Source organism: Lutra lutra, chromosome 6 (assembly GCF_902655055.1).
Source record: "Lutra lutra chromosome 6, mLutLut1.2, whole genome shotgun sequence".
Classification (NCBI taxonomy): Eukaryota; Metazoa; Chordata; class Mammalia; order Carnivora; family Mustelidae; genus Lutra; species Lutra lutra.
Genome location: NC_062283.1, coordinates 63393958 through 63415728, shown reverse-complemented (window position 1 = coordinate 63415728; position 21771 = coordinate 63393958). Strand labels below are relative to the sequence as shown.

At 49.0% G+C, this 21771-nt stretch overlaps 2 protein-coding genes across 21 annotated transcripts in view; one reads left to right on the top strand and one right to left on the bottom strand.

The window, feature by feature from the left end:
- The window catches only part of TRERF1 (transcriptional regulating factor 1), a 196929-nt gene that overhangs the window by 24951 nt on the left and 150207 nt on the right, over nt 1-21771 (bottom strand). For 15 of the 20 annotated variants that reach the window (XM_047733631.1, XM_047733638.1, XM_047733643.1 and 12 more), the window contains 6 exons: nt 9682-11383; nt 8226-8272; nt 7196-7346; nt 5870-6178; nt 2117-2507; nt 1343-1409 (listed from right to left, as the gene is read on the bottom strand). In XM_047733631.1, the coding sequence (XP_047589587.1) occupies nt 1343-1409; nt 2117-2507; nt 5870-6178; nt 7196-7346; nt 8226-8272; nt 9682-11124 (2408 nt within the window). In that variant the 5' untranslated portion in view covers nt 11125-11383. The remainder of the gene's footprint in view (nt 1-1342; nt 1410-2116; nt 2508-5869; nt 6179-7195; nt 7347-8225; nt 8273-9681; nt 11384-21771) is intronic. The other 5 variants (XM_047733646.1, XM_047733647.1, XM_047733649.1 and 2 more) reach the window with 3 other exon arrangements.
- Nucleotides 13978-14803, top strand: LOC125102419 (transcription factor BTF3-like). The gene has a single exon (XM_047733651.1). It carries the CDS (start codon nt 14060-14062, stop codon nt 14546-14548), a length of 489 nt encoding a protein of 162 aa, XP_047589607.1. The 5' UTR covers nt 13978-14059; the 3' UTR covers nt 14549-14803.

Here is a 21771-nt window from a genome sequence, read left to right as displayed (position 1 = left end):
CAGAGGCATTTCCCAGCAGTGTGATCCTAAGATTCCAGGGATGGCCTTTTCACTGGGAGAAGGAACAGCTTTAAGATTGGGGAGAGATGCTAAAGGGAGCGGGGGAAAAGTCTGCTAGGAGCATCATAGCTCACTGTAACTCAGACAGGATGGGTGCTAATTGCAAGGCAACAGCTGCCCAGGGTATGGCCGCTGGCACAATTTAACCAGGAAAAATGGAACAAGCATAATGTGCTTATTATATTTGCTATCCCTTTCAGACTACTTTCACATAAATTATCCCATCTGAATCTCACAAAGACCTGATATGTAAGCAAGGCAGTGATAATTATTTCCACTTAATAGGCGGGTTAACTAAAGCCTAGAAAGGTTGGGGTGCCTGAGTGGCTCAGTCGGTTAAATGTCTGCCTTTAAGCTCACGTCATGGTCTCAGGGTCCTGCAATGGAACCCCTCATTGGGCTCCCTACTCAGCAGGGAGCCAGCTTCTCCCTCTGCCCCTCCTCCCACTCCTGCTCTCTCTCTCTCAAATAAATAAATAAAATCTTAAAAAAAGTAAAGCCTAGAAAGTTTAACTTCATCAATGTCAAATAAAAAATGGTGCTGACTCAATATTGTCACCACTCTACCACCTGGTCTTTTTTGCACTTATCTATGAAAATAGCACCTTATTTGGGTCTCCTGGGTGGCTCAGTCAGTTGAGCATCCAACTCTGGGTTTGGGCCCAGGTTGTGATCTCAGGATTGTGGGATCAAGCCTGGGGTCGGGCTCCTCACTCACTCAGCAGGGAGTCTGCTTGAAAGTTTTTCTCCCTTTGCCCCTCTCCCACTCATGCTCCCCCTCTTTAAGTAAATACAGAAACAAAAAAAAAAAAAAAAAAAAAAAAAAAAAAAAAAAAAAAAAGAAAGAAAGAAAAGGAAAGAAAGAAAAAGGAAAAAAGAAAATAGCACCTTTCTTCCATTATATCCCCAGCCCCTCCCACACCAAGCCTATTTGGAGGACCAGCCAAGAATTTCAGGGAAGGGACAGGGAAGCAAGGGCATTTGGATGGAGCCTTGTAGAGAGCTCAATGTCACTGGGGATGTGCAAGCATGTGGCCCGAACCATGCAGATGGAGATGGGGACACTAGGTTCTCTGAATATAGGACTTCATGCTTTAGTATACATTTAGTCTTTGGCAAAAGCCTTGAAACACCAGAAACTGAGAAATACCATGATCTTATAATTTCTCTAACTTCTTATTCGGTGGTAATTCTCAAAGTTCCTCATCCCCAGCTGAGGCTTCTGTTACACAAAACAAAACAAACAAACAAAAAAAAAACAACCAAAATTGGCTTTCCTTACGGTTCAACATCAATGGTCTGCTCTCCAGGCCCTGGGGTGACTGTCATGTTGCTGCCATCAATGCTGTCTGAAGCACAAAACCCAAAGGTCAGTGGTCAACAGGAAAAGGAACCGAAGAAACTATAGCCAATGAGCAGTGACCTAAACACTCACAATGGGACCCCCCTCCCACCCAACCCACGCCAGAATTACTCGCAGTAGTCTCCAAGGAACTGGATGGCATGTGGTGCTAAATGGTTTAGTATTACTCATTTCTCGCAAGGGGCAAGGAGAAGCCATCGCCCCGATTCTGGTCCGCTAAGCTCCTCATTCGTTCCTCTGAAACCATTCTTACTCTAGAAAGAGATACTGGCTCCGAGGCTCTCCATGCTTGATATTTAGACAACGCGTGCATAAGATGCGGAAGCGGGGTCTTGCAAAAAATACCTAATCCTATTTGTCTCTCTGCTTAGTACATGTATTGGCGGCGGGGTGGGGAGGGTGTCTCTGAGGATGATCCGCACCGGCTTAGGGACCGCGTGCGCACTTAAACGGTTCCAACTTAGGCCAAAGAGACAGTAATTAACCAGAGCTCCGGGGTCTCCCCGGCTAGACTGGGGATCCCGAGGGTGAGTCTCGCCAGTGTAGTCTAAGTGTTTCGGGCACCTCGCCCAGCGCGGTCCCGGTAGAGACAAGCCCCAGCAGAAGTGAGTGCGGTGCAGGAGCCCCGCGTGGGAAGGGAGCCTCCGGGGCGGGGTGGGGCCGGGCGCGTGAGGAAGGCCCGCGGGGACTCACTGGAGCGGCACAGCAGCACCCGCGGCGTGGGCGTCAGGGGCGTGAGGGGCAGCTGCGGGTGCGCGCCGGGGCCGTGGCCCGCGATGAGGACGTTGCTGAAGAGCCCCGAGCCCTGGCGCACCGGGCTCAGCATGGGCGGGGGCGTGTAGGGGGGCAGCTCGTGGGCGGGGTCCAGCAGCAGGTGGTCCCCGAGGACGCGGGGGGAGCGCAGCTGGCTCTGGTACAGGGTGGCGCCCGAGTACGAGGAGGCGGCGGCGGAGTTGGCGGTGTAGGAGGGCGGTGGCGGGATGAAGAGCGGCTCCGGCCGGTGCCGGAACTTTTTCTTGTCCGGCAAGCTCTTGAGGGCCTCCTCGGCTTTGGCCACGGCCGGCTGATGCTTCTTGGGGAGTTCCTAGAACGGGAAGAACGGTCTGGTTCGAATCCTCAGGCGTTCCCCACAGGCCACTTCCACAGGCTGAAGGAAGGGGAGCATCTGTTCTAACGGGGTATTTCCCTCCCCCGACCCCCCCACCCCCGCCACTTATCTGCTCCCCCCTCCCCCCCGCATCCCCTGCCTCGAAAAACAGCCTCCTCCAGTTCCCACAGGGCGAGTTTGGGGGCTTGACGGGGGAAGAAACCTGGGATTCAGGAGGAAATCCCTCATGTCTGGAGGCGATGGGGGTGGTAGGAAAGGTGGGTGGGCAAGAAAGAACAAATTCACATTCTCTATTGCTTAGCACCGCATTCCCATCCGGTGAGTGGAATCCAGCCGAGTGGGCCCTTTAATTCCCCACTGCTCCCAGGGGACAGACATCAGGGACATATAACACATGTTCTGAGAAGGGGACAGAATAATCTATTCAGGGAGGCTGGGCTGCGGCTGAGGAGCAGAAGAGGGGGACCAGTGACCCGCACTGGGCTCTCCTTTGAGGTAACCCTGGAGCTGAGGGACAGCCATCTTTCAGACCTGTTCCATGTGCTCCCCTAAAACCGGATCCGGCGAAGCCCACCCCCCCCCCCCCACCGCCTCCCGCCCCTCACCACCGCTCCCAGGACGGTAGCTCATTTGCAGCAAGCCCCTCTCCTGGGTGGCTTCCTGTCAGCAGTGTTAGTTTACTTTATGGCAGCGGACCCAAGCACAGTCTGGAAGGAGGATCTGCCACATGGATACATATATACTAATAAGTAAACATGTGCACATAAATAGATAAGCAGGGCATGCCAAAGCCAAACAGACTTGGGGCGTGTGCCAGCATCAGCCCAGAGAAACCGGCTGGGTGTAGCTGGGTGTGGCTGGGGAGGCCGAGGTGCGGTTGGGAGAGCCCGTGGGGATACCTGCAGAAAGTTCTGGGCAGTCTGTGGTACCCTCCCAGGCCCTGCAGGCCAGTGCCTGTCACAGCTGCAGTTCCTGGCAATTCCTGTGCCTAGGGTGGCACCCAAGTAGGAGGAGCAGGGGGTGATGGGAAGGGCAGGCCATGGTCATGTGACCAGTTGCCTCCAGGCCATGTGACCTGCTCCAGTCTTCCCTCAGCTCTGGGCTCCTGCTGCTGCCCCTCCTGTTTTCTCCCTCAGCTTCCCTGTCTTCTGGGCTGCTGTCCCAACCCCTAGGAGGGAAGTCTAGGGAAGCTGAGGGGTGGGGAAAGGAGAGGGGACACCTCTGTGAGCTGCCAGCTCACCCCCAGGGGGTTCTCCTTAGGCCAGAGTGCCACAACCCACCTCCTGTCCCCACCAGAGGGCTCCTTACCACCTGAGGCTGAGACAGAAAGAGAGGTCTGAGGAGAATGGGGAGTGGATGTCTCTGCACCCCCAAGCTGGGAAGCAATCCTGAAGCCTTATACCCTGTTCCCGGGTAACTGATGAGGCCATCTGAGCACAGGCTGACCTGGCATGGTTTCAACCCTGTGTGGGCATCCAGACCTCTGATCCCAGGGTCCAGGGTCCCTTTTGGGCTCCCTCTACTTGAGCCTCTGGTCCCTTTTACTCCAGTTCTCAACTCCAGGCAAGACTCTGAGACCCTGGGCCAGCGGATTCACCCAGAATGCCAGGCCTGGATGTCACTCGAGAGGAATCATTTATAGGGTTCTACGTCTACCAAGCTATTCAGACTCTGGAGGTGGGACCACTCATGGAGAGGTTTTAAAAGCTCCCCCGGGGCAGGGAGAACCACTGAGGAGTCCAAACCCAGGCTTTTTGAGGGGGAGGGTCTCACAGTTGCCTGCGTCCCCAGGGGGCCAGCAGCAGAGTGGGGACTGAAAGCCAGGGCTCCTCCCCAGACATTTTAATTTCTTTAAGTGTCAGGACCTTGCCTGTATTTTCCCAATCCCAGCTACATGCTTCTAGTTCAGCTTATCTCCTTACTACAATGTCTCTCTCACCTTTTCCACAAAGCCAGCTTCATCCCTGCCTTTAAAACCCTGCTCAGAACTGTGCTCATGGTGGTCTTCTGACCAAATTCTTGCCAAACTCCCTGTGTCTCCCCAGTCCTTAGTTACTTTAGCTGCCCAGGGGTGCCCCCCTATGGGGGACTACTGTTTCTTCTGTGCCCTGGTTTCCCTCCCAGTCTTAAACTGGGGCAGGGGGTGCTGCCTGGGGCTTAGATCCCTGTGTGACTAGGAACAATACTGTCTCCAGCTTCAAGCTGAGAATTCTCTAGGGGTAGAAACAGTGGGTCTCCCACTAAATCAGGGACTTCTCTGGGCAAAGAGGGAGCTTGGCTCTGTCATTTCATCTCTCTGCTTATACTGGCTCCCAAATCCTGCTGACTTATGAGAACTGTGTTCACTCCCAGAGGTTCCCCCTCCGCCTCTCCTCTTCTGAGGCCTTGATATTACATAGAGAACCAAGAAGGTTCTTTCTGGACTTTTCTAGTTCTCTTAATTTTCCACCCTACCTCTGTTTTGGCCCAACCCCACCCTCATACCACCTGGAATCCCAGCAGCCACTTATTCTTCGAGGACAAATGTGACCCAGCACACCACTTCGTGGAGAGGGAGCAAATCCAATGTAGTCAACTGCATGGGTTACAGACTCCCCAGGGGAGGGAAGGAGGGAAGAGGGAGGAAGGCAAAAAAAGAAGGAGAGGGAGACAGGAAGGGGGGGGGAGAGAGGGAGAGAGAATCTCTGTCCCAGAGCCAAGCTAAGCTGCTTGGGTGAAGCAGAAGAATTTGAGAAGGAGGAGGAGAACGTAAGAGTGAGTGAGAAACACGAATCTCTTTGCTTTCCTGAGATTGGGGGCTGGGTGTCTCTCAGTGGAATTACTTTGGGAACCGTAGCGAATTAGGTCCTCTAAGGCTAATGATGCAGGTGGGATACCGAAAATATGAAGCATCCGCTGAGGCTGACCACCAGAACAGATGCAGGGCTATCCCACGGAGGCTTGCTGTGCCAGGGGTTCCCTCTGGATTTGAGGAGGTCTGGAGATCCTGCAGGGGGGTCAGGGCCCCGGGCAATAGCTCTTTATTACCTGAGATAGTACTTCCATGTTTTAATAGCTGTGTGATTACCAGCTGAGTTATCATCTTTGTTTTTACCTTGGAATAGCTTCAGCTCTCTCAGAATCTAATCCAGACCATTAGGCTGGTAGAGGTGGTCACTGGGTAGCAAGCAGTGTGGACAAGGATGGGATTCCCAAGGCAGCCAGGGTGGGGGGCTCAAACCGAGAGGCCAAGCCATGTCTGAGAGCTCAGGTCAGTGACCCCGGAAGAGCTGCCCCATCTCCAAGAAAGCAAAGGGATGTTCCCACCCCAGGCGGGCAGGGGCAGAGCAGCAACTCACAGCAGGCGGGTGGGGGGCAGCCCCTTGGGGTGAGTGTGGGGGAGAGAGGGTCATCCTCACGAGCACGGGCATCTCGTCGTCCGACATCGAGCTGGCTGGCTTGTCTCTGGTGGAGGGGGCGGCAACGATGCTGTTGGCGAAGCCCTGAGAGCCTGGCTTGGGTGGGAGAAGCTTGACAGGGACAGACACGGGCATGACCATAGGCGTGAGGCTTTCTGCCTCGGGAGGGAGCTGCGGTGGCGGCGGAGGCGGAGGTGGCAGTGGCGGCTGGGGCTGAGGCTGAGGCGGCAGGGCCTTCTCTCCTTCCTCCTACACAGACAATAAAGGCTTTGATCCTGGGCTGAGAGCAGCCTTCCCAAAGTGGGGATGCACTCTGCTCTTCCTGAAATGTTGCAGGACATCATGTGTGGGTGATAGAGAACCACGGCAGGGTGGTTTCCTTCCTGCAACCCTGAGTCCCTTGGCTGTAGTGAGGCCATTTGGCAGTGGACAAGGCCATGCACTCTATTTTCTATGTTAAGCGCAGCTCCTCGACCATTATCACTTGTATAATTAAAACATATTAAAATTTTGTTGTTGTCATTGCTTTTAAAGAAAAGGATGTGGACTGGGAATTAGTCACAAACAAAACAGAACACATAAGCTCTTGTGTAGGATCTCTTAATTCTACGGGCCTCAGTTTACTCATCTGTCCAATGGAAGACAAATCTCTTTTATCTGGAATGGTCAGGAGATGGAGTGAACCGGGATATCCAGGCTTTTGGCAAACAGAGTTAATCCCATAGACTTAAATTTAGATCAACAATATCTAAAGAATTTGAGAAATTCTTTGAATTCTAATCTTACTCTAAAACTGCATGGGTAGTTCACCACATGGATATCCTTCCTCCCTGGATAATCCTGAGGGTAATTAAAGACCTTCTTTTGCTAGAATCGAACACTGAGTAGAAAGTGCTGGCTGAGAGCCTGATGGTCACGTTAGCTTTCCTTGGCCATCGGCTACTACGCTGGAAGGCCCAAGAGACTGGTTTTAGGTGCTTTAAGCAACAGAAATTAAAAATAATATTGCCTCTATGTGTTTTTCAGAAAGTGGAGAGACTCAGATCCCTCAAGAATTTATTCTAGCCCCTCTGTTTTTGACCCTTGTTCACGAAACCAGTGGAAGTGGGGGTCTGTTTGACCTGGCTGGCTCCTAGTGGCAAAGCTTTAAGGGAAGGACAGTGCCTTCCTGGGTGCCCACCTGGGGGTCCCATCACTCTCTGATGGCAGCAAAGCAAAGCAAGCAACACATGGCCTGGGAAGGGCTGGGCGCTGGCTCCTGCTAACCTGTTTGAGGCTGGGGGAGGCTCTCATTCCCCCATGGGACCGCATGTGGCCGTTCAGGGCAGGTAGGCTCTTGAATTCCTTCAGGCAGATGGAGCATGTCAATTTGTTCTTGGCATCAAACTGCTCCCCAAACACTCCTTTTGGTTGGCCACTGCTCAAGGGTAGGGCCAAATGAGAGGACACACATGTTGACAAAGAGGAAGGGTGACTTATTACAAGACCTCACACCCCACAGTGAACCCATCATTCATTCAGTGCTCCCATGGCCTCACTTGTATTATCCCAATACCCTTCAGAGAACTAAGCCCACTTTACAGGTGGAAAACTGAGGCTCAAGAGTGGGAAAAGGCTTACTCAAAATCATGCGGGAGTTGAATAAAATATCCTTCATTCTAAGCCATCAAGTGCTAGGTTTTTTTCACCTCTGGCCTGTTATCTTTCTAGAGTCAGCTCAGGTGGCCTCTTCCAGAAGCATTCCCTTAGAGACATGTGTCTAAGTCCCCTGGCTTAACCTCCAGACCACATGTCTTAGCATTTTGTCAGGTTCTGGCTAAGAATTTACCATGCCCATGATGGGGGAAAACAAGTCTGTACTATTTACCGTTGCATTCTCCAAGCTTAGCTCTATGCCTGGCACACAGTAGGTACCCAGTGAATATTGACTGACTGAACAGGGGAGAGAATGTGGCCTCAGGACTCAATTCCAGTATTGCCACTTACTTGATGTACAATTCCAAGTTCTCTGTGCCTGTTTTCTCATTTGTAAAGCCATTGGAATAAAGCCAAGAATGATTGAGCACTTACTACATGCTAGGCACATGGTAGTCCTACCCACCCCTACCGGGTTGCTTTATTACACAAAATATAGAGTGCCTAGCACACAGTCAATTCTCAAACACAATAGCTGCTATTTTTATTATAAACTTCTTCGGAAAACTGACTTTGAATTTGAAAATGAGTCTGGAGAGACAACCTAGGAAAACCTCCTACTCTCCCCAAATGCCAACATGCCTTCTTGCATCCATCCTACCTTGACTCCGGGGACCCTGGCTGGGCTCTGCCATCAGGTAGGTGCATCTAATTTAATCCATGCAGGACATGGGAAGAAAGAAAGAAAGAGAAAAAAAGTGTATTTCTACCAGGAGAAATCTTTGAGCTAAGGGAACCCCAGGGCCTGCACTTTCTAGAATACTTCCTCAAGCTCACAGCGGCCAGCAGTTCATGTCCAGATGCTGGGTGCACCTGACACTTCTTTCCCTGGCTTCCTCCAGCCCCCCAACCTGGTAACACACCCACTCCAGGAGTTGCCACCAGCCCCCAGCCCCCCAGAACTCAACCCCCTGCCTCAATCCTCCCTTTTCTCCCTGTCCACCACTGTGTGCACAGACAGGCTTCATTTCCAAAAGACATAGAACAGAGAGCCGGACGACACAGCAGCATGCCCAGAGACCTCCTGCTCGACTTGTCAGCACTGGCCACGTCACCTTACTCTTATATTCATAACGGCTCTCCATTACCACTGGGCCTGGGTTTCAAGCAAGACAGAGTCAAGAGAAGCTCATCTCCAGCCTCCATCAGAGCCCTCTCTCTATCTATCCTGGCCTCTTTCTCCCAAGTCTGTTGTCACATGACTGTAGCACCTGGAACATGCCAAGGCATCGACAGCATACCCAGCGCACAGGAGACTGTTTTGTGGCAACTACATTTGGGAAATAATCAAGGGTTAACAACCTTGGCCCAGAGCCTTGCAGACGCCATCAGATGGTGCATTTGCACTCTAGGTCACCACAGCGGGCACCACTCCCCATTATCTCCTAACAAGCCACTTTGCTTACTCCCTTTACCTGCCCGGATCCTGAGGACAGCTAGGATTCTCATCTCTGAAGCTAGCGGGGATATCCCCTCTGGGAGATTCCCAGTGCTCATTAGCATATTAACGGCTCTGAGAAGCCCCTCAGCATTGCAACCTGATTCATTGTAGGAGCCCCTCAGGTGTATTGATCTGGAGAAGCCGTCCCCCTCAGCCATTCCTATTAAACATTCTATGGTCTTCCTGGTCTGAGCAATATACTAGGAGAAATGCTGTCATAATGCTGTCATAATGTGGTCTCCTTCCCAAAGAGGGAACAATTTCACAGGAATTCCCCGAGGATTCAGAACTAAGGGGACCAGACGCCTTCCCTGTGTGGTCCCTGGGCTCAACGCAGGTCTTGACCGCTACATGCATCATTCAGGCCCTTAGACGGTACTGGCCCCCTCTGCAGCAAGCTCAAGCTCAGCAGGCACAGGGCTGAGTCGAAATTGATTCTGTGTTCCCCGTGCCTGGCACAGACAGTGTCTGGCATGAGTGAGTTAACGTTCGCGCTGTGAACAGAGAACAAAAGCCCGGGAGGGGCTGGCGAGAGGGCTGGGTGCTGCCTAGACTCGGCTCTGGCCAGAGCAGCGGCACACCGAGGGACCCGGAGACGCTCCCCCTCTGAGAATACCTGGGGCCACAGGGCACTGGGAGACAGCTGCTGGTGCTGAGGCCCCATGTTGTTGAGGTGGATCCCGCCGGGGGACAGCAGCGGCCGGTGGGGGAGGGCCCCGCCGAGCCGGTTCAGGTCCGAGCTTGCCGGGTCTCCCATTCCTGCGTCGGGAGGCCCCAGGTCACCGTGGGAGCTCAGCACAGCCTGGGCCTGCCTGTCGCTCGGGTACGTCTTGGGCTGACTGTCCTCGCGCTGCTGGTGCTGGGGCAGGTGGCTCTGCTGGCAGACGTGGTGGCCGTAGGGCTGCTGGGGCTCCTGGTAGTAGTACTGGGGCACGGAGCCCAGCTGGATCAGCTGGACGGCGTGCGCCTGCTCCGGGCCGTACTGGTGGGCGTCCCTGTGGTAAGAGGGGGGCTGCAGGTGCATCTGTGGCGGCTGTTGCTGCGGCTGTTCTTGCAAGTGCTGCATCACGGGCTGGGGCTGGTAATACTGAGGTATCTGCATCGGACCCTGCCGCTGCTGCAGCTGCAGCTGCTGTTGCTGCTGCTGCTGCTGCGGCTGCTGCGGGCGGCTCTGCTGCTGCTGCTGCTGCTGCATTTCCTGCAGGGATAGAGGCTGCTGCCCTGCCTGCTGTGGCTGTGGCTGCGGCGGGTAATACTGCTGCTGCTGCATCTGCTGCATGTGCTGGGACAGCATCGGGGGGGCCTGCAGCGGCTGTCCTCCCTGCACCGGCATCTGGGCCAGCGGCTGCTGGTAGTCATAGTACAGGTGCCCCTGGCCGGCGTGCGGCCCCACCTGCAGGGCTGGTTTGGACAGGCCGCCGGGGAAAGCAGGGTGAGCCTGCTGGGGCACCTGCTGGTAGCGAGCAGGAAGAGCCGGCGCCGGGGACTCCATGGGCTTCTGGGACAACAACTGGCGGAGGGCACTGTCAGGGGCCCCGTCCATCACTGCCGACTGCGTATGCAGCACCTGGGCCATATTGTTGACTTGAATTCGCAGGTTTTGGTTGGCGAACACCTGGGTGAAGGAGTCTAGCTTGTGCAGGACACCGCTGGTGAGTTTCTGGGTGCGGATCTCACTGGCCTGGGAGTAGGTATACTGGTAGCCATCGGCGGACTCAGGCTGGGCCGGGGTCCCCCACATCATGTTTGAGTTGGTCAGGTTGCTGCGTAGCTGGACGTGGTTGCCAGGCCCAGTGTGACCTCCCCACCCTCCCTGCCTCGAGGTATCCACTTGGCCCAGGTTTTTGGAACCAACAGGCAAGCCTAGACCATCCCGAGTATCTTGAGGGAAGTGGGGGGAGAGAGGTGACGCCTGGGGGGCCTCCAATCCAGCCCCTGTGACTGTATTCCCATAGTTGTGGTTCAGCCCACCATGGATGCCAAGCGGTGGCTGTTGGTAGAAAAGGTTCTCACCACCGTGGGCCACGTGATTGGTCTTATAGAGTTGCTGATCCCCCATGGCGCCTGCCTTGGCTGGGAACGTCCAGCCACAAAACCATAAAAAAAGGTCAATGAAACAAAACCCAAAAGGACTGAAACCCTGAGAAGCTGAGAGAAGGTGTCCACACTATTCCACGGCTGACATGTCTGTGAACGTGGCTGCAGCCAGATGTTCCTGTGGGCCTGTACCACTCATGTGCAGGGAGGGGGACTTGACATCGTCACGGGGGCTGAGGTACGGACCGAACACCACCGTGGGGCAGAGATGTCGTGCACACCTGTAAGACAAGGTACAAAAGCACAGGACCGGATTTACTCGGATGCTCCACACGAACAAGGACATCTACCCCAACCAATCAGAATTTAATACAAAATAGAAGACTTGATTCAAAATAGCCTGTTTCATACACTGCCCACCCTTTACACTGATACTGCAGCTATGGGCCCTCGTGGGAGACAGAACTCTCTTACTTTCCAGCCTTTGTTCATGGCTCATTAGTTCATTGATTTGTTAATTCATTGTTTTTTGCTCCTGATTAATTCTTTGGAGGCTCGACACTATTCTAGGACCTGCAGGGGATGCGAAGAAGGTTAAGGCATTCATTTATCAACTTTTCTGCTCAACACATACTTAACTAGACACCTACTAAGCATAAGGCACAATGCCAGGGAATGATTGCAACATGGGCCAGCTCTTGAGGTGTTTATGGTGGAAGAAACGTTTAAGGAGGAAGGATGCACATAATAAAAAGGTAAAATAACAGATGGGAACTCAGACTGGAGAGCTTATGCCGGATAAGAACAGATCTGGAGAAAGTGTCAAGGAGGAGTACGGCACATATTAGTTTCCCTGTCCAGTCAACAAGGTTCCCTGCTTTCTGAGGTCCCCACTCAGGGAAACATCTCCGCACAGGGTTGACCTGGGATGAAAAACCATACCAGGACAAGTTTTAGAACCATGAACTAGGCCATCTGGGGAGACAGGTTTAGTCTGGTTTGAGTCAGATACTTTTTTAAGGGGACTTCTAACTGGGGTCTGTAAACCCCCGGGAGTACGTGAAGACTTTCCAAGCACTGCACACATGCACTCCAAGTTTTAAGAGAAACTCCTTCTTCCTCTGAATTCTGACAGCCTCAAACTTCCATAGAAGCTATTTTCTAGAACTGAATAGTGATGAAGGTGCAAGTTGACATTTTAAACTTGCACTCTCACAACTGCCCTCCTCCTCTACAAAGGAAAGACAGACCTTTTACTCACCTTGTCTCAAATCTTTTTTTTTTTTTAAAGCTAAGCTCTTTAATTCATACATGCTCCGAGAAATCAATAAGAAAACGTCACTATCCCAATAGAAAATATGAAAACAATATGGAAAGATTTTTCAAATAAAAGAGAAAGAATTCCTAAACACATGGAAATTCAGCCAAACTTGTTCATAATAATCTAGGTATTAAAAGGTCTCTGAGTTACCAATCAGATTCACCTGACAGATTGAAAATACATCCCATAGTTTGATAACGCACCTTTTTATCAGAGTACTAGGGAAACTGGCACTCACAATGTTGGTAAGAATATAAATTGACATAATCCTGCAGAGCACAATTCGTTAATAGCTATCAAAAGTCAAATATTAACATTAAAATTCAGATGTATTCAACATTCTTCAATCAAGGAATTTCATTTTGGAGGATTTATTCAATAGGTGTGACCTCATCCCAAATCTGAACAGGGCTTATTACCCAGTAAAAACCCCCTGGCCACCATATGAAAGGACATCTAGAAAACAAGCAATTCTAATAAATGAGTAGTGTATCTCCTTTGACGCTGGGTGGTTTCCAATTCTTTTTTTTTTCCCCCTTAGGAAAACCTAATAAAAGTAATTAAAGTCTAATTGTTAGTGATAGATCACTATGTGATTTTCGGTATAGAATTCAGAAGCAGATCAAGAATTGAGTGATCCTGTTTTAACAAAACTTCCATCCGTTCACGCGAATGAGGATATACAGTGCTTACATACATATGAATGAAAAACAGAAATGCAATCAGTGTTGGCACCTGTCTCATATCTCCTACCAAGCGTAATATTCTTCCAAGGATTTAAAAACAAACTGAACAAATAACCCAAGGCCAGCAATATTCTATTTCTGGACGTGGTGATAACTGTACGAGTGAGCTCACTCGGCTAATTCAAGCTGTAGGCTCTGGTCATATATAGGCATGTCTGTTGTAAATCAATAAAAAGATTTGTTTTAAAAAGTCATCCAGGGGCGCCTGGGTGGCTCAGTGGGTTAAGCCGCTGCCTTCGGCTCAGGTCATGATCTCAGCATCCTGGGATCGAGTCCCGCATCGGGCTCTCTGCTCAGCAGGGAGCCTGCTTCCCTCTCTCTCTCTCTGCCTGCCTCTCCGTCTACTTGTGATCTCTCTCTGTCAAATAAATAAATAAAATCTTAAAAAAAAGATTAAAAATAAAAATTTATAAAAAAAATAAAATAAATAAAAAAAAATTTATAAAAAAAATAAAAAGTCATCCAGCATTACCATCCCACCAAGAGATGCATCTTCAACGTAATTTTAGGTTTTATGTTTATTAATTATTTATCCAAATTAGCAATATATTTATGTTATTTTGATTAATTGTCTCCTATCAGTAATTGTTATCAATAACTCAAACAAGAAAATGTCAATACTTAGAGCTTTATGATTTCAGGAAATTAAAGAGGTTTTAATTTCATATAAAATTGTTATGGAGAAACATGATAGGGAAACAAATGAGAGAGTTTTAAGCATAAGGTGGATTACATATATTCCATTAGGATAAAATTCCACAGGGCAAGTGAACAGAAATAAAATTTCAAGAAGAGCCCCGCGTGTATGCACCTAATCTCAGCTGGTCCGCCCGAGACCCCCTGAGCGCCAACCCTAGTCCCCCGCGCGGTCCCATTTCCGCTCCAACAAGATGAAAGAAACTATCATGAACCAGGAGAAACTCGCCAAACTGCAAGCACAAGTGCACATTGGTGGGAAAGGAACTGCTCGCCGAAAGAAGAAGGTGGTTCATAGAACAGCTACAGCAGATGATAAAAAACTTCAGTTCTCCTTAAAGAAGTTAGGGGTAAACAATATCTCTGGTATTGAAGAAGTGAATATGTTCACAAACCAAGGAACAGTGATCCACTTTAACAACCCCAAAGTTCAGGCATCGCTGGCAGCGAACACTTTCACCATTACAGGCCATGCTGAGACAAAGCAGCTGACAGAAATGCTACCCAGTATCTTAAACCAACTTGGTGCAGACAGTCTGACTAGTTTAAGAAGACTGGCTGAAGCTCTGCCCAAACAATCTGTGGGTGGAAAAGCACCACTTGCTACCGGAGAGGAGGATGATGATGAAGTTCCAGTTCTTGTGGAGAATTTTGATGAAGCTTCCAAGAATGAAGCAAACTGAATTGAGTCAACTTCTGGAGAAGATAAAACTTGAGGAAGTTACTGGGAGCTGCTATTTTATATTATGACTGCTTTTTAAAATTTTGTTCATGGATCTGATAAAATCTAGATCTCTAATATTTTTAAGCCCAAGCCCCTTGGACACTGCAGCTCTTTTCAGTTTTTGCTTATACACAATTCATTCTTTGCAGCTAGTTAAGCTGAAGAAGCCTGGGAATAAAGTTTGAAACAAGATTAATAAAGTTCTTTGCCTAGGGAAAAAAAAAATTTCAAGAAGAAAAAGGAATACTGACTATTAGTGAAGAGGATGTTCGTGCATTTTAAAAATGGATGATGGGGGATATTGAATGTCTATGGTGCTTGGATTCCAGTGGATAAATTTAAAACAGTGATGTCATAGTTTTACTTAAAAATATCAATGTTGGTAATATACTAGAACTTGCATCTTCTGCAAATGTATGATAAAAAATGTAGAGGTAAACTTGAAAATATGTGAGTGGGTCATTATATTTACCATATCCTTTTATGGGGGATTTTAAGCCACAAAGTGTGGAGACCATTATAGTAGCCCCCTCCAACCGGGAGCTAGTCTGAGTTGGTCTCTGTCCCTTTCTGCATGATAGAGAGGGACAAATTCAGAACAAGGGATTTGGTTTGGTTTGGTAGAATGAAGGGTGGATGAAGGGAAGCAGTGGGAGGAAACCATGGTGGCCAAGGAGAACTGGAGCAGATCCTGAATATAACCGTGAATGGCTGCTGAAGGCCTCCCAGCAGTGGCACGAGGATGCTGGACTGGATGGCCCTGAGCTTCAGAAGCAGGGTGAGACCCAATCCCCTCAATGAAAAGGCGGTCCGTATCACCGGAGAGCTTGTTAGAAATTCAGATTCTCATGCTTCAGCCCCCATCTACTGAAACATCAACTGCATTTTATCAAGACCCCCAAGTGATTCACGTGCATATTAAAATTTGAGAATTTTAGTAGGCTCTTGCTGCATCCAGGTGAGACCTAATGAAGACCTGAACTTGGATGATGGTAAGCAGAACCAAGGGAGAAACAAGAGAAACAGCCCCTGTGGTACCAGTGGGAAGTGAGTCTCCTTCAGGGACTTATGACCCAGTCTGAAGAGATACCCCTTCTTTCCTCGTACAAGCTCTCCTCCTTGACATCCCTATTCACCACTATACCTTGCTGACTCCCAGTCATTACTCCCAGCCCAGAGGGTCTGCCTACTCCAGCTGCCTACCCCAAATTCCACTTCCATGTTCAAAGGCAAAGGCGACATCATGTTCCCCAGAATGGATGCTCCTCTAAACTCTTGCCCTCAACTCCTCTCTCTTAACCAGCCCCACAACCTATCCATTTACCTCCTCATGTTTTCTTAACTGTATCCATTTTCCCTGTTCTACTACTATCACCTTAATCCAAGACACCTCATTTGTCTTCCAGACCATCCCAATAGCCTTCCAACTCATCTCCCTTCTTTTGGTCTTGTCTATGCTCCAGACAGCAGCAGCACAATGAACATTTCAAATATAACTCTGATCCCATCACTGTTCAAAATTCTTTGATGTTATTTTTGTGCTCCCAGGTTAAAAATTAAAATCATGAACAAGGCCAATTCGGCACAGCAGTCTGTCCCAGTCTGGTGATGTATCTCTCTTTCCTTTGTTCTCTACCCCCTTCCCATCCCACCACCCCAAGCCATTCTGGTCTTCTCTCAGTTTCTTGAAGCTGCCGCACTGTCACCCACCACAGGACCTTTGCACATGCTGGTGTGTCCCCACACCCCTAATTTGGGAAGTTGTTCCTCTTCCTATACTCTCTTCATCTAGTGACGTCCTGGGCATCCTTCATTCAGATGTCAACTCAGACTGTATTTCTCAAGGAAATCTATCCTGATCCCAACCACAAGTAAACATCAAGGTCATTTCTTACACATTACTTTCTTTCAAACCACTCTTCTTAGTCCATAATTGTACTTCCACCAGCACCACTATTTAATTAATGGATTTCTCTTTATTAGAGCTGGGGCCATGTCCATTTTTGCCTCTGATCCAATTCCCAAAGCCTACCACAATGCCCAGCATATCATAGGCCCTCCAGTAAGGATTTGTTGAAGGAGGAGTAATATTTGTTGAATTAATGAACTGATGAATGAAAAAAAAAGAGAGAACAATGATCAAGTGTCCCGCTGAATTGGTATCAGCAAAAGAAGATGCTCAGTGTAGGGGGAATGAATGTTAAGTTCTTATGGAGAACAGTCAGATTTACCTGGGTGTTGATGGACCAATAGGGTTTATATAGAGATGAGAGGACCAGGAAGGGTATTCTGGCTGAGGAAATAGTGTGTATAAAAGCATGGAGTCAGGGGCAGGTGTCCAAGTCAGGAACTCATTGATGATCAGACTGAACTTGTAAGGCAGGGATAAACTGTGGGGGCTTTAAAATGACCTCTAGCATTGTTATCCTGTGGGCATTAGGCCTGGTGGAAACACTGCCCTGCCTAGCTTAAACCTCACCATCTAACTTTCCTCAAAAGGCTTTGCACCTCGTTACCTCCCACAGGAAGAATTACTTATCGGAACTCACCAGATTCTGACCATGACCTGATTTCATGTTCCTCCACCGTGCCCCTGTGGGTGGAATGGAAGCTAGATACTTTTACTTCTGTTGAAGTGTCCGCTTTGTGTTCTCAGCTACAGAAATCTATTCTTTATTCTCTAATATTTTCAGAACTGGAAATGTAGTTTATTTACAAGTACGGAACCCTACAAAGTCAGAAGTGATTCCTGGGTCAGCAGCATAAGCATCACATGGGAACTTGCTATAAATGTTAACTCTTGGCCCACACCCAAACCCACTGAATCAGCAACTTGGTTGGGGGACAGCAGTCTGTGTTTTAACGAGCTCTCTGTTGGGTCTGATGCCCTCTCCAGTTGAAGACTGCAGTAAAGCTCATCTAATCTCCCCACATGACAGATTTAGACACTGAGGCCCAGAAAATAGTGCCCAGTTCACAGGGGCAGGCATTTAAGAATCATACGTTGAATGGAAGAGAGGGGGAAATGACTTCCCTAGGAAGACATAACGAAGTAGTGGGAAAACCAGGTGCTTTTATTTTATGTTAATTAATTTTTTAAAAGATTTTATTCATTTATTTGACAGAGAGAGAGCATGAGCAGAGGGAGCAGCAGGCAGAGGGAGAGGGAGAAAAAGGCCCCTGTGGCATTAGGAGCTGGATGCAGGGCTTGATCCCAGGGCCCTGGGATCATGACCTGAGGTGAAAGTGGACACTTAACTGACTGAGCCACCCAAGTGCCCCTATTTTATGTTAAATTTATAGATTTTTAAATTTTTATTTATTTATTTTCCCCAAGAACTTAAATTCTTTATATTCTGTGCATACATTTATATACATACATATATATTTTAAATAGGAACTATATTTATGTGGTTTAAAATTCAAAAGGCATAATAGTATACAAAAGAGTGAAAATTATCCCCAAATAAATAAGTCCTTAAAAAGAAAGTGAGGGGCCACCTGGGTGGTTCAGTTGTTAAGTGTCTGCCTTCCGCTCAGGTCATGATCCCAGAGTCCTAGGATTGAGCCCCGTGTTGGGCTCTCTGCTCAGCAGGGAGCCTGCTTCTCTCTCTCCCACTCCCCCTGCTTGTGTTCCCTGTCCCACTGTGTCTCTTTCTGTCAAATAAATAAATAAAATCTTTTTTTTTTTAAAGAATGAAAGTGGGGGCGCCTGGGTGGCTCAGTGGGTTAAGCCTCTGCCTTCGGCTCAGGTCATGATCCCAGGGTCCTGGGATCAAGCCCCGCATCAGGCTCTCTGCTCAGCAGGGAGCCTGCTTCCCCCTCTCTCTCTGCCTGCCTCTCTGCCTACTTGTAATCTCTTTCTCTCTGTCAAATAAATAAATAAAATCTTAAAAAAAAAAGAAAGAAAGTGAAAAGTTAGAGCAAATTTTTTTTTTAAAAGGTATGCAAGATAAGTCTTCCTTTTGCCTCTATTCCCAGATACCCAGCAGCCCAACCCTCTTGGGATGATCACTCAGATTCTTGTGTATTCTAGAAACATTTGCCTTTTGCACAGATGATAGCATGCCACAGTTCAGCATCTTGTCAAAAGGTATCTTAAATATACATTTACAACCTAGAAACTGTTCTTCTTGGTGAATAAGTCAATCTTCTAGAATTGTCATAATACCATCGCAGGATTCAAGTCTTAATGATTTTTCTAATAAGGTAACTGCTTTCCTCATTATGCAAAACATTTCCTATTGGGTAATTGGCACCAGGAGCTTTTTCACTCGTGAACTAATTAACAGAACTACTACTTTCACATTCCTTGGATCAATTCCTTCCTTAGAGCAAGACTCAGGGATTCCAGAGTAGAATCAACAAATGAAGGCTTACTTAGAACCCGAGGTGCCCTTTCCGTTACTCACAATGCACGAGAGCCACACGACCTGCTCCCATGCCCATCTGTCCACTGGCTGTCCTGTCATTCCAAGGCAGGGACAGCATCCTACTCATCTTATGTCCCCAGAAGCTCAATCAATGCTCATTGAACCGATACGCTGAGGCAAGCCGATGAGAGGGGGAGTACTTCAGCCCTGACACGGAGCCAGGGATGTAGTCTCTTATTCTCTGTTTCGGGCTGAGTGCCCTACAGCCCCAGCTGGGATACTGTAGATAGTAAGGCTCTGCACAGACTTTTCTGCACTGGAGCTTTTCTGTATGGGACCAGCTAGCAAATATTCTCAGGTTTGTGGGCCATACGATCTTGGGACACAACTTCCCAGCTGCAGTGTGAAAGCAGCCATAAAATGATATATGGCTGTGTTCCAATACAACTTTATTTATGGACACGGAAATGTGGATTTTACATATTTTCCTCATATCAAGACATATTACTGTTCTTCTTCTGATCTTTTCTTCAACCATGAACACATGTAAAAACGCTTCCTTAGCTCACAGGTGTGGGCTGGGTTTGGCCCTGGCCAAAGTTTGCTGACCCCCATTCTAATGCATCAAAGTCCCTACCCGTCTCTCTGAGCCCCCACCCTCCCCGCCTGGAGCACCAGGAGACAGAGCACAATCTGTAAGGAGGATATCTGTCCAAAAGGACTGTCCTTTGAACCAGAAAGAGAGAGAGGGAGGAAGTTGACTTTGGCCAAGGACCCAGCGGGACTTGTTTGCTTACAATTCAGCCGGGGTAACACCCTGCCCCCGCCAGACCACCACCGCTGGTTGGAGGAAGAAAAACCAAAAAGATTTCCCTTTTTCCGACACTGGGTCATCATTCAGAGACTGTATACACAATCCCCCAAATGACTTGGCTTGGGTTTTGGGCAAGCCTTCCCCTCAAGTCTGTCAAAGGAGCTTCATTTGGGTTCTCCTGGGATTCTTCTCACTCCAACTCTCTCCCCAGCTCCCCAAAGGAGGCAGAGGCCAAGGGCAGCTCTCCAAGGCATGGGCCCATGGTTCATGGTCTCCTTTATAGCAATGTTGTTGTTCTAAATGCTTTCTGATTAGTCTTCTAAGTAAAGTCGGTGGGTATTTTATGATTCTGCAACCCAATGACCGCAGACGAGTTTGGCCAATGCTGGCTATTAGCACCGTTCCCCCCTCACAGAGTGACTGGTCTGCTCTTTTCCTTCATAGCCTGCTGCTCCCTGCCCTGGGTCTCTGATGACTCCCCACAGTGGGAGGATTTCGAAGACTTCCCTTGGGCTTCAGGAGACACTTATTGCCCCCTCTTTCAGACTCACCCTGTGGCATCAACTATCATTCTAAGCCCAGGAACCAAGAAGAAGCCTGACACATAGCCCGGGAACTTGCAAAATGGAGTTTGGATTGTGCTTCTGACGGACATTCACCATCAGTAAACGGCGATGGGAGATATTTCATTTTCTGGTGGGCAGAGCTATTTCACTTTCTGGCCCACACAGTCATTGCTCATTCCTTTGGGCTAGCAGTAGTCCTCGACCAGGGAATCAACACCGTCTTCCCCCGGTTACTGCCACATGCCATTTCTTCTCTCCCTCCCCCCTCCTGGCCTGAAGGTTGTGGATGCTGGATATAGGGAGATAAGGGATCACAGGAATCTAGGATGGCTTCCTGGAGGAGACAGCCATGGTCTGAGTGTGCCTTGTTGATATATTTCTGAATATAGTTTTGGAAACCACCTTCCTCCACAAATAGCTAGACCTAGGTAGGGACGTTAGGAGTATGGGCTTTGACTCTGGGAATACGGTGCAATTAAAGGGGCACTGAAGGAGCAAACAGGAGACTCGGCTTTGCCTCTATTGACTGTGTGACCCCGGGCAAGTAATTTACCCTGTCTGGACTTCAGTCACATTTGTATGTATCCAGATAATTAAAGTCAAGTTTTTCTAGAGGGAGCCTGAATGAAATCCATAAAATCCCTACCTCATCTTTTATCAACTTGTAGAGGCTGAAATTAATGGTGCAACATCTAATTAGTATTCCATGTGCAGAGTGGACAACTGTTCAGGGGTGAATGCACACAGCTTAGTGACTGCTACGGGGTGTCTATCTCCCCTAGGACAGAGAAGTTAGGGAGGAAGTGGCAACTGATGTGAATGGATGTGGCCCAGCCCTTCCTGACTCCCCAGGACTCCATGATGTAACTGCTCCAGGAGACCCAAGTGGGACATGCTCAGATTCACCTGGTGGGATCCATGTTTGTCATAGAGCAAGTCAGTTACATCCTGGGGAGAAGGCGACATGGGGGACAGCGTAGGAAATGTATACCCCAAATTTAGGGCTCCTTAGATCTCAAGGGAAAGATGCTTCAGATTCTGGGGCAGGAATGCCAGGGATGAGGTCCACACAGGCTCCAGGAAGGCTCCTCCCAACCTGGTGGTAGGGCGGTTGACAGGCAATGCAGCCAAGAGGTCCGCAGAGAGAAGGCAGGCCAGGGGGATCACCCGAACAAGCCACACAGGAGGTCCCAAACAGTGGCTACTCCATAAGAACATGTTTCCCCCAAGAAGGAGTTCTAGGAGAATTTCAGAATCCATCAGCAACCATAACGAAGACCGTACCTGTGCCAAGAAACCTGACCAAGTCATAGCTGCTGCCCTCAAGGAGCTTACAGCTGATGGAAGGCCATCCGAGCCCGGCCCATCTTTTATATTCTTTCATACCACCTAGCCCCAAGGACCTATGGTGCCAGGACTCTGCTAGAAG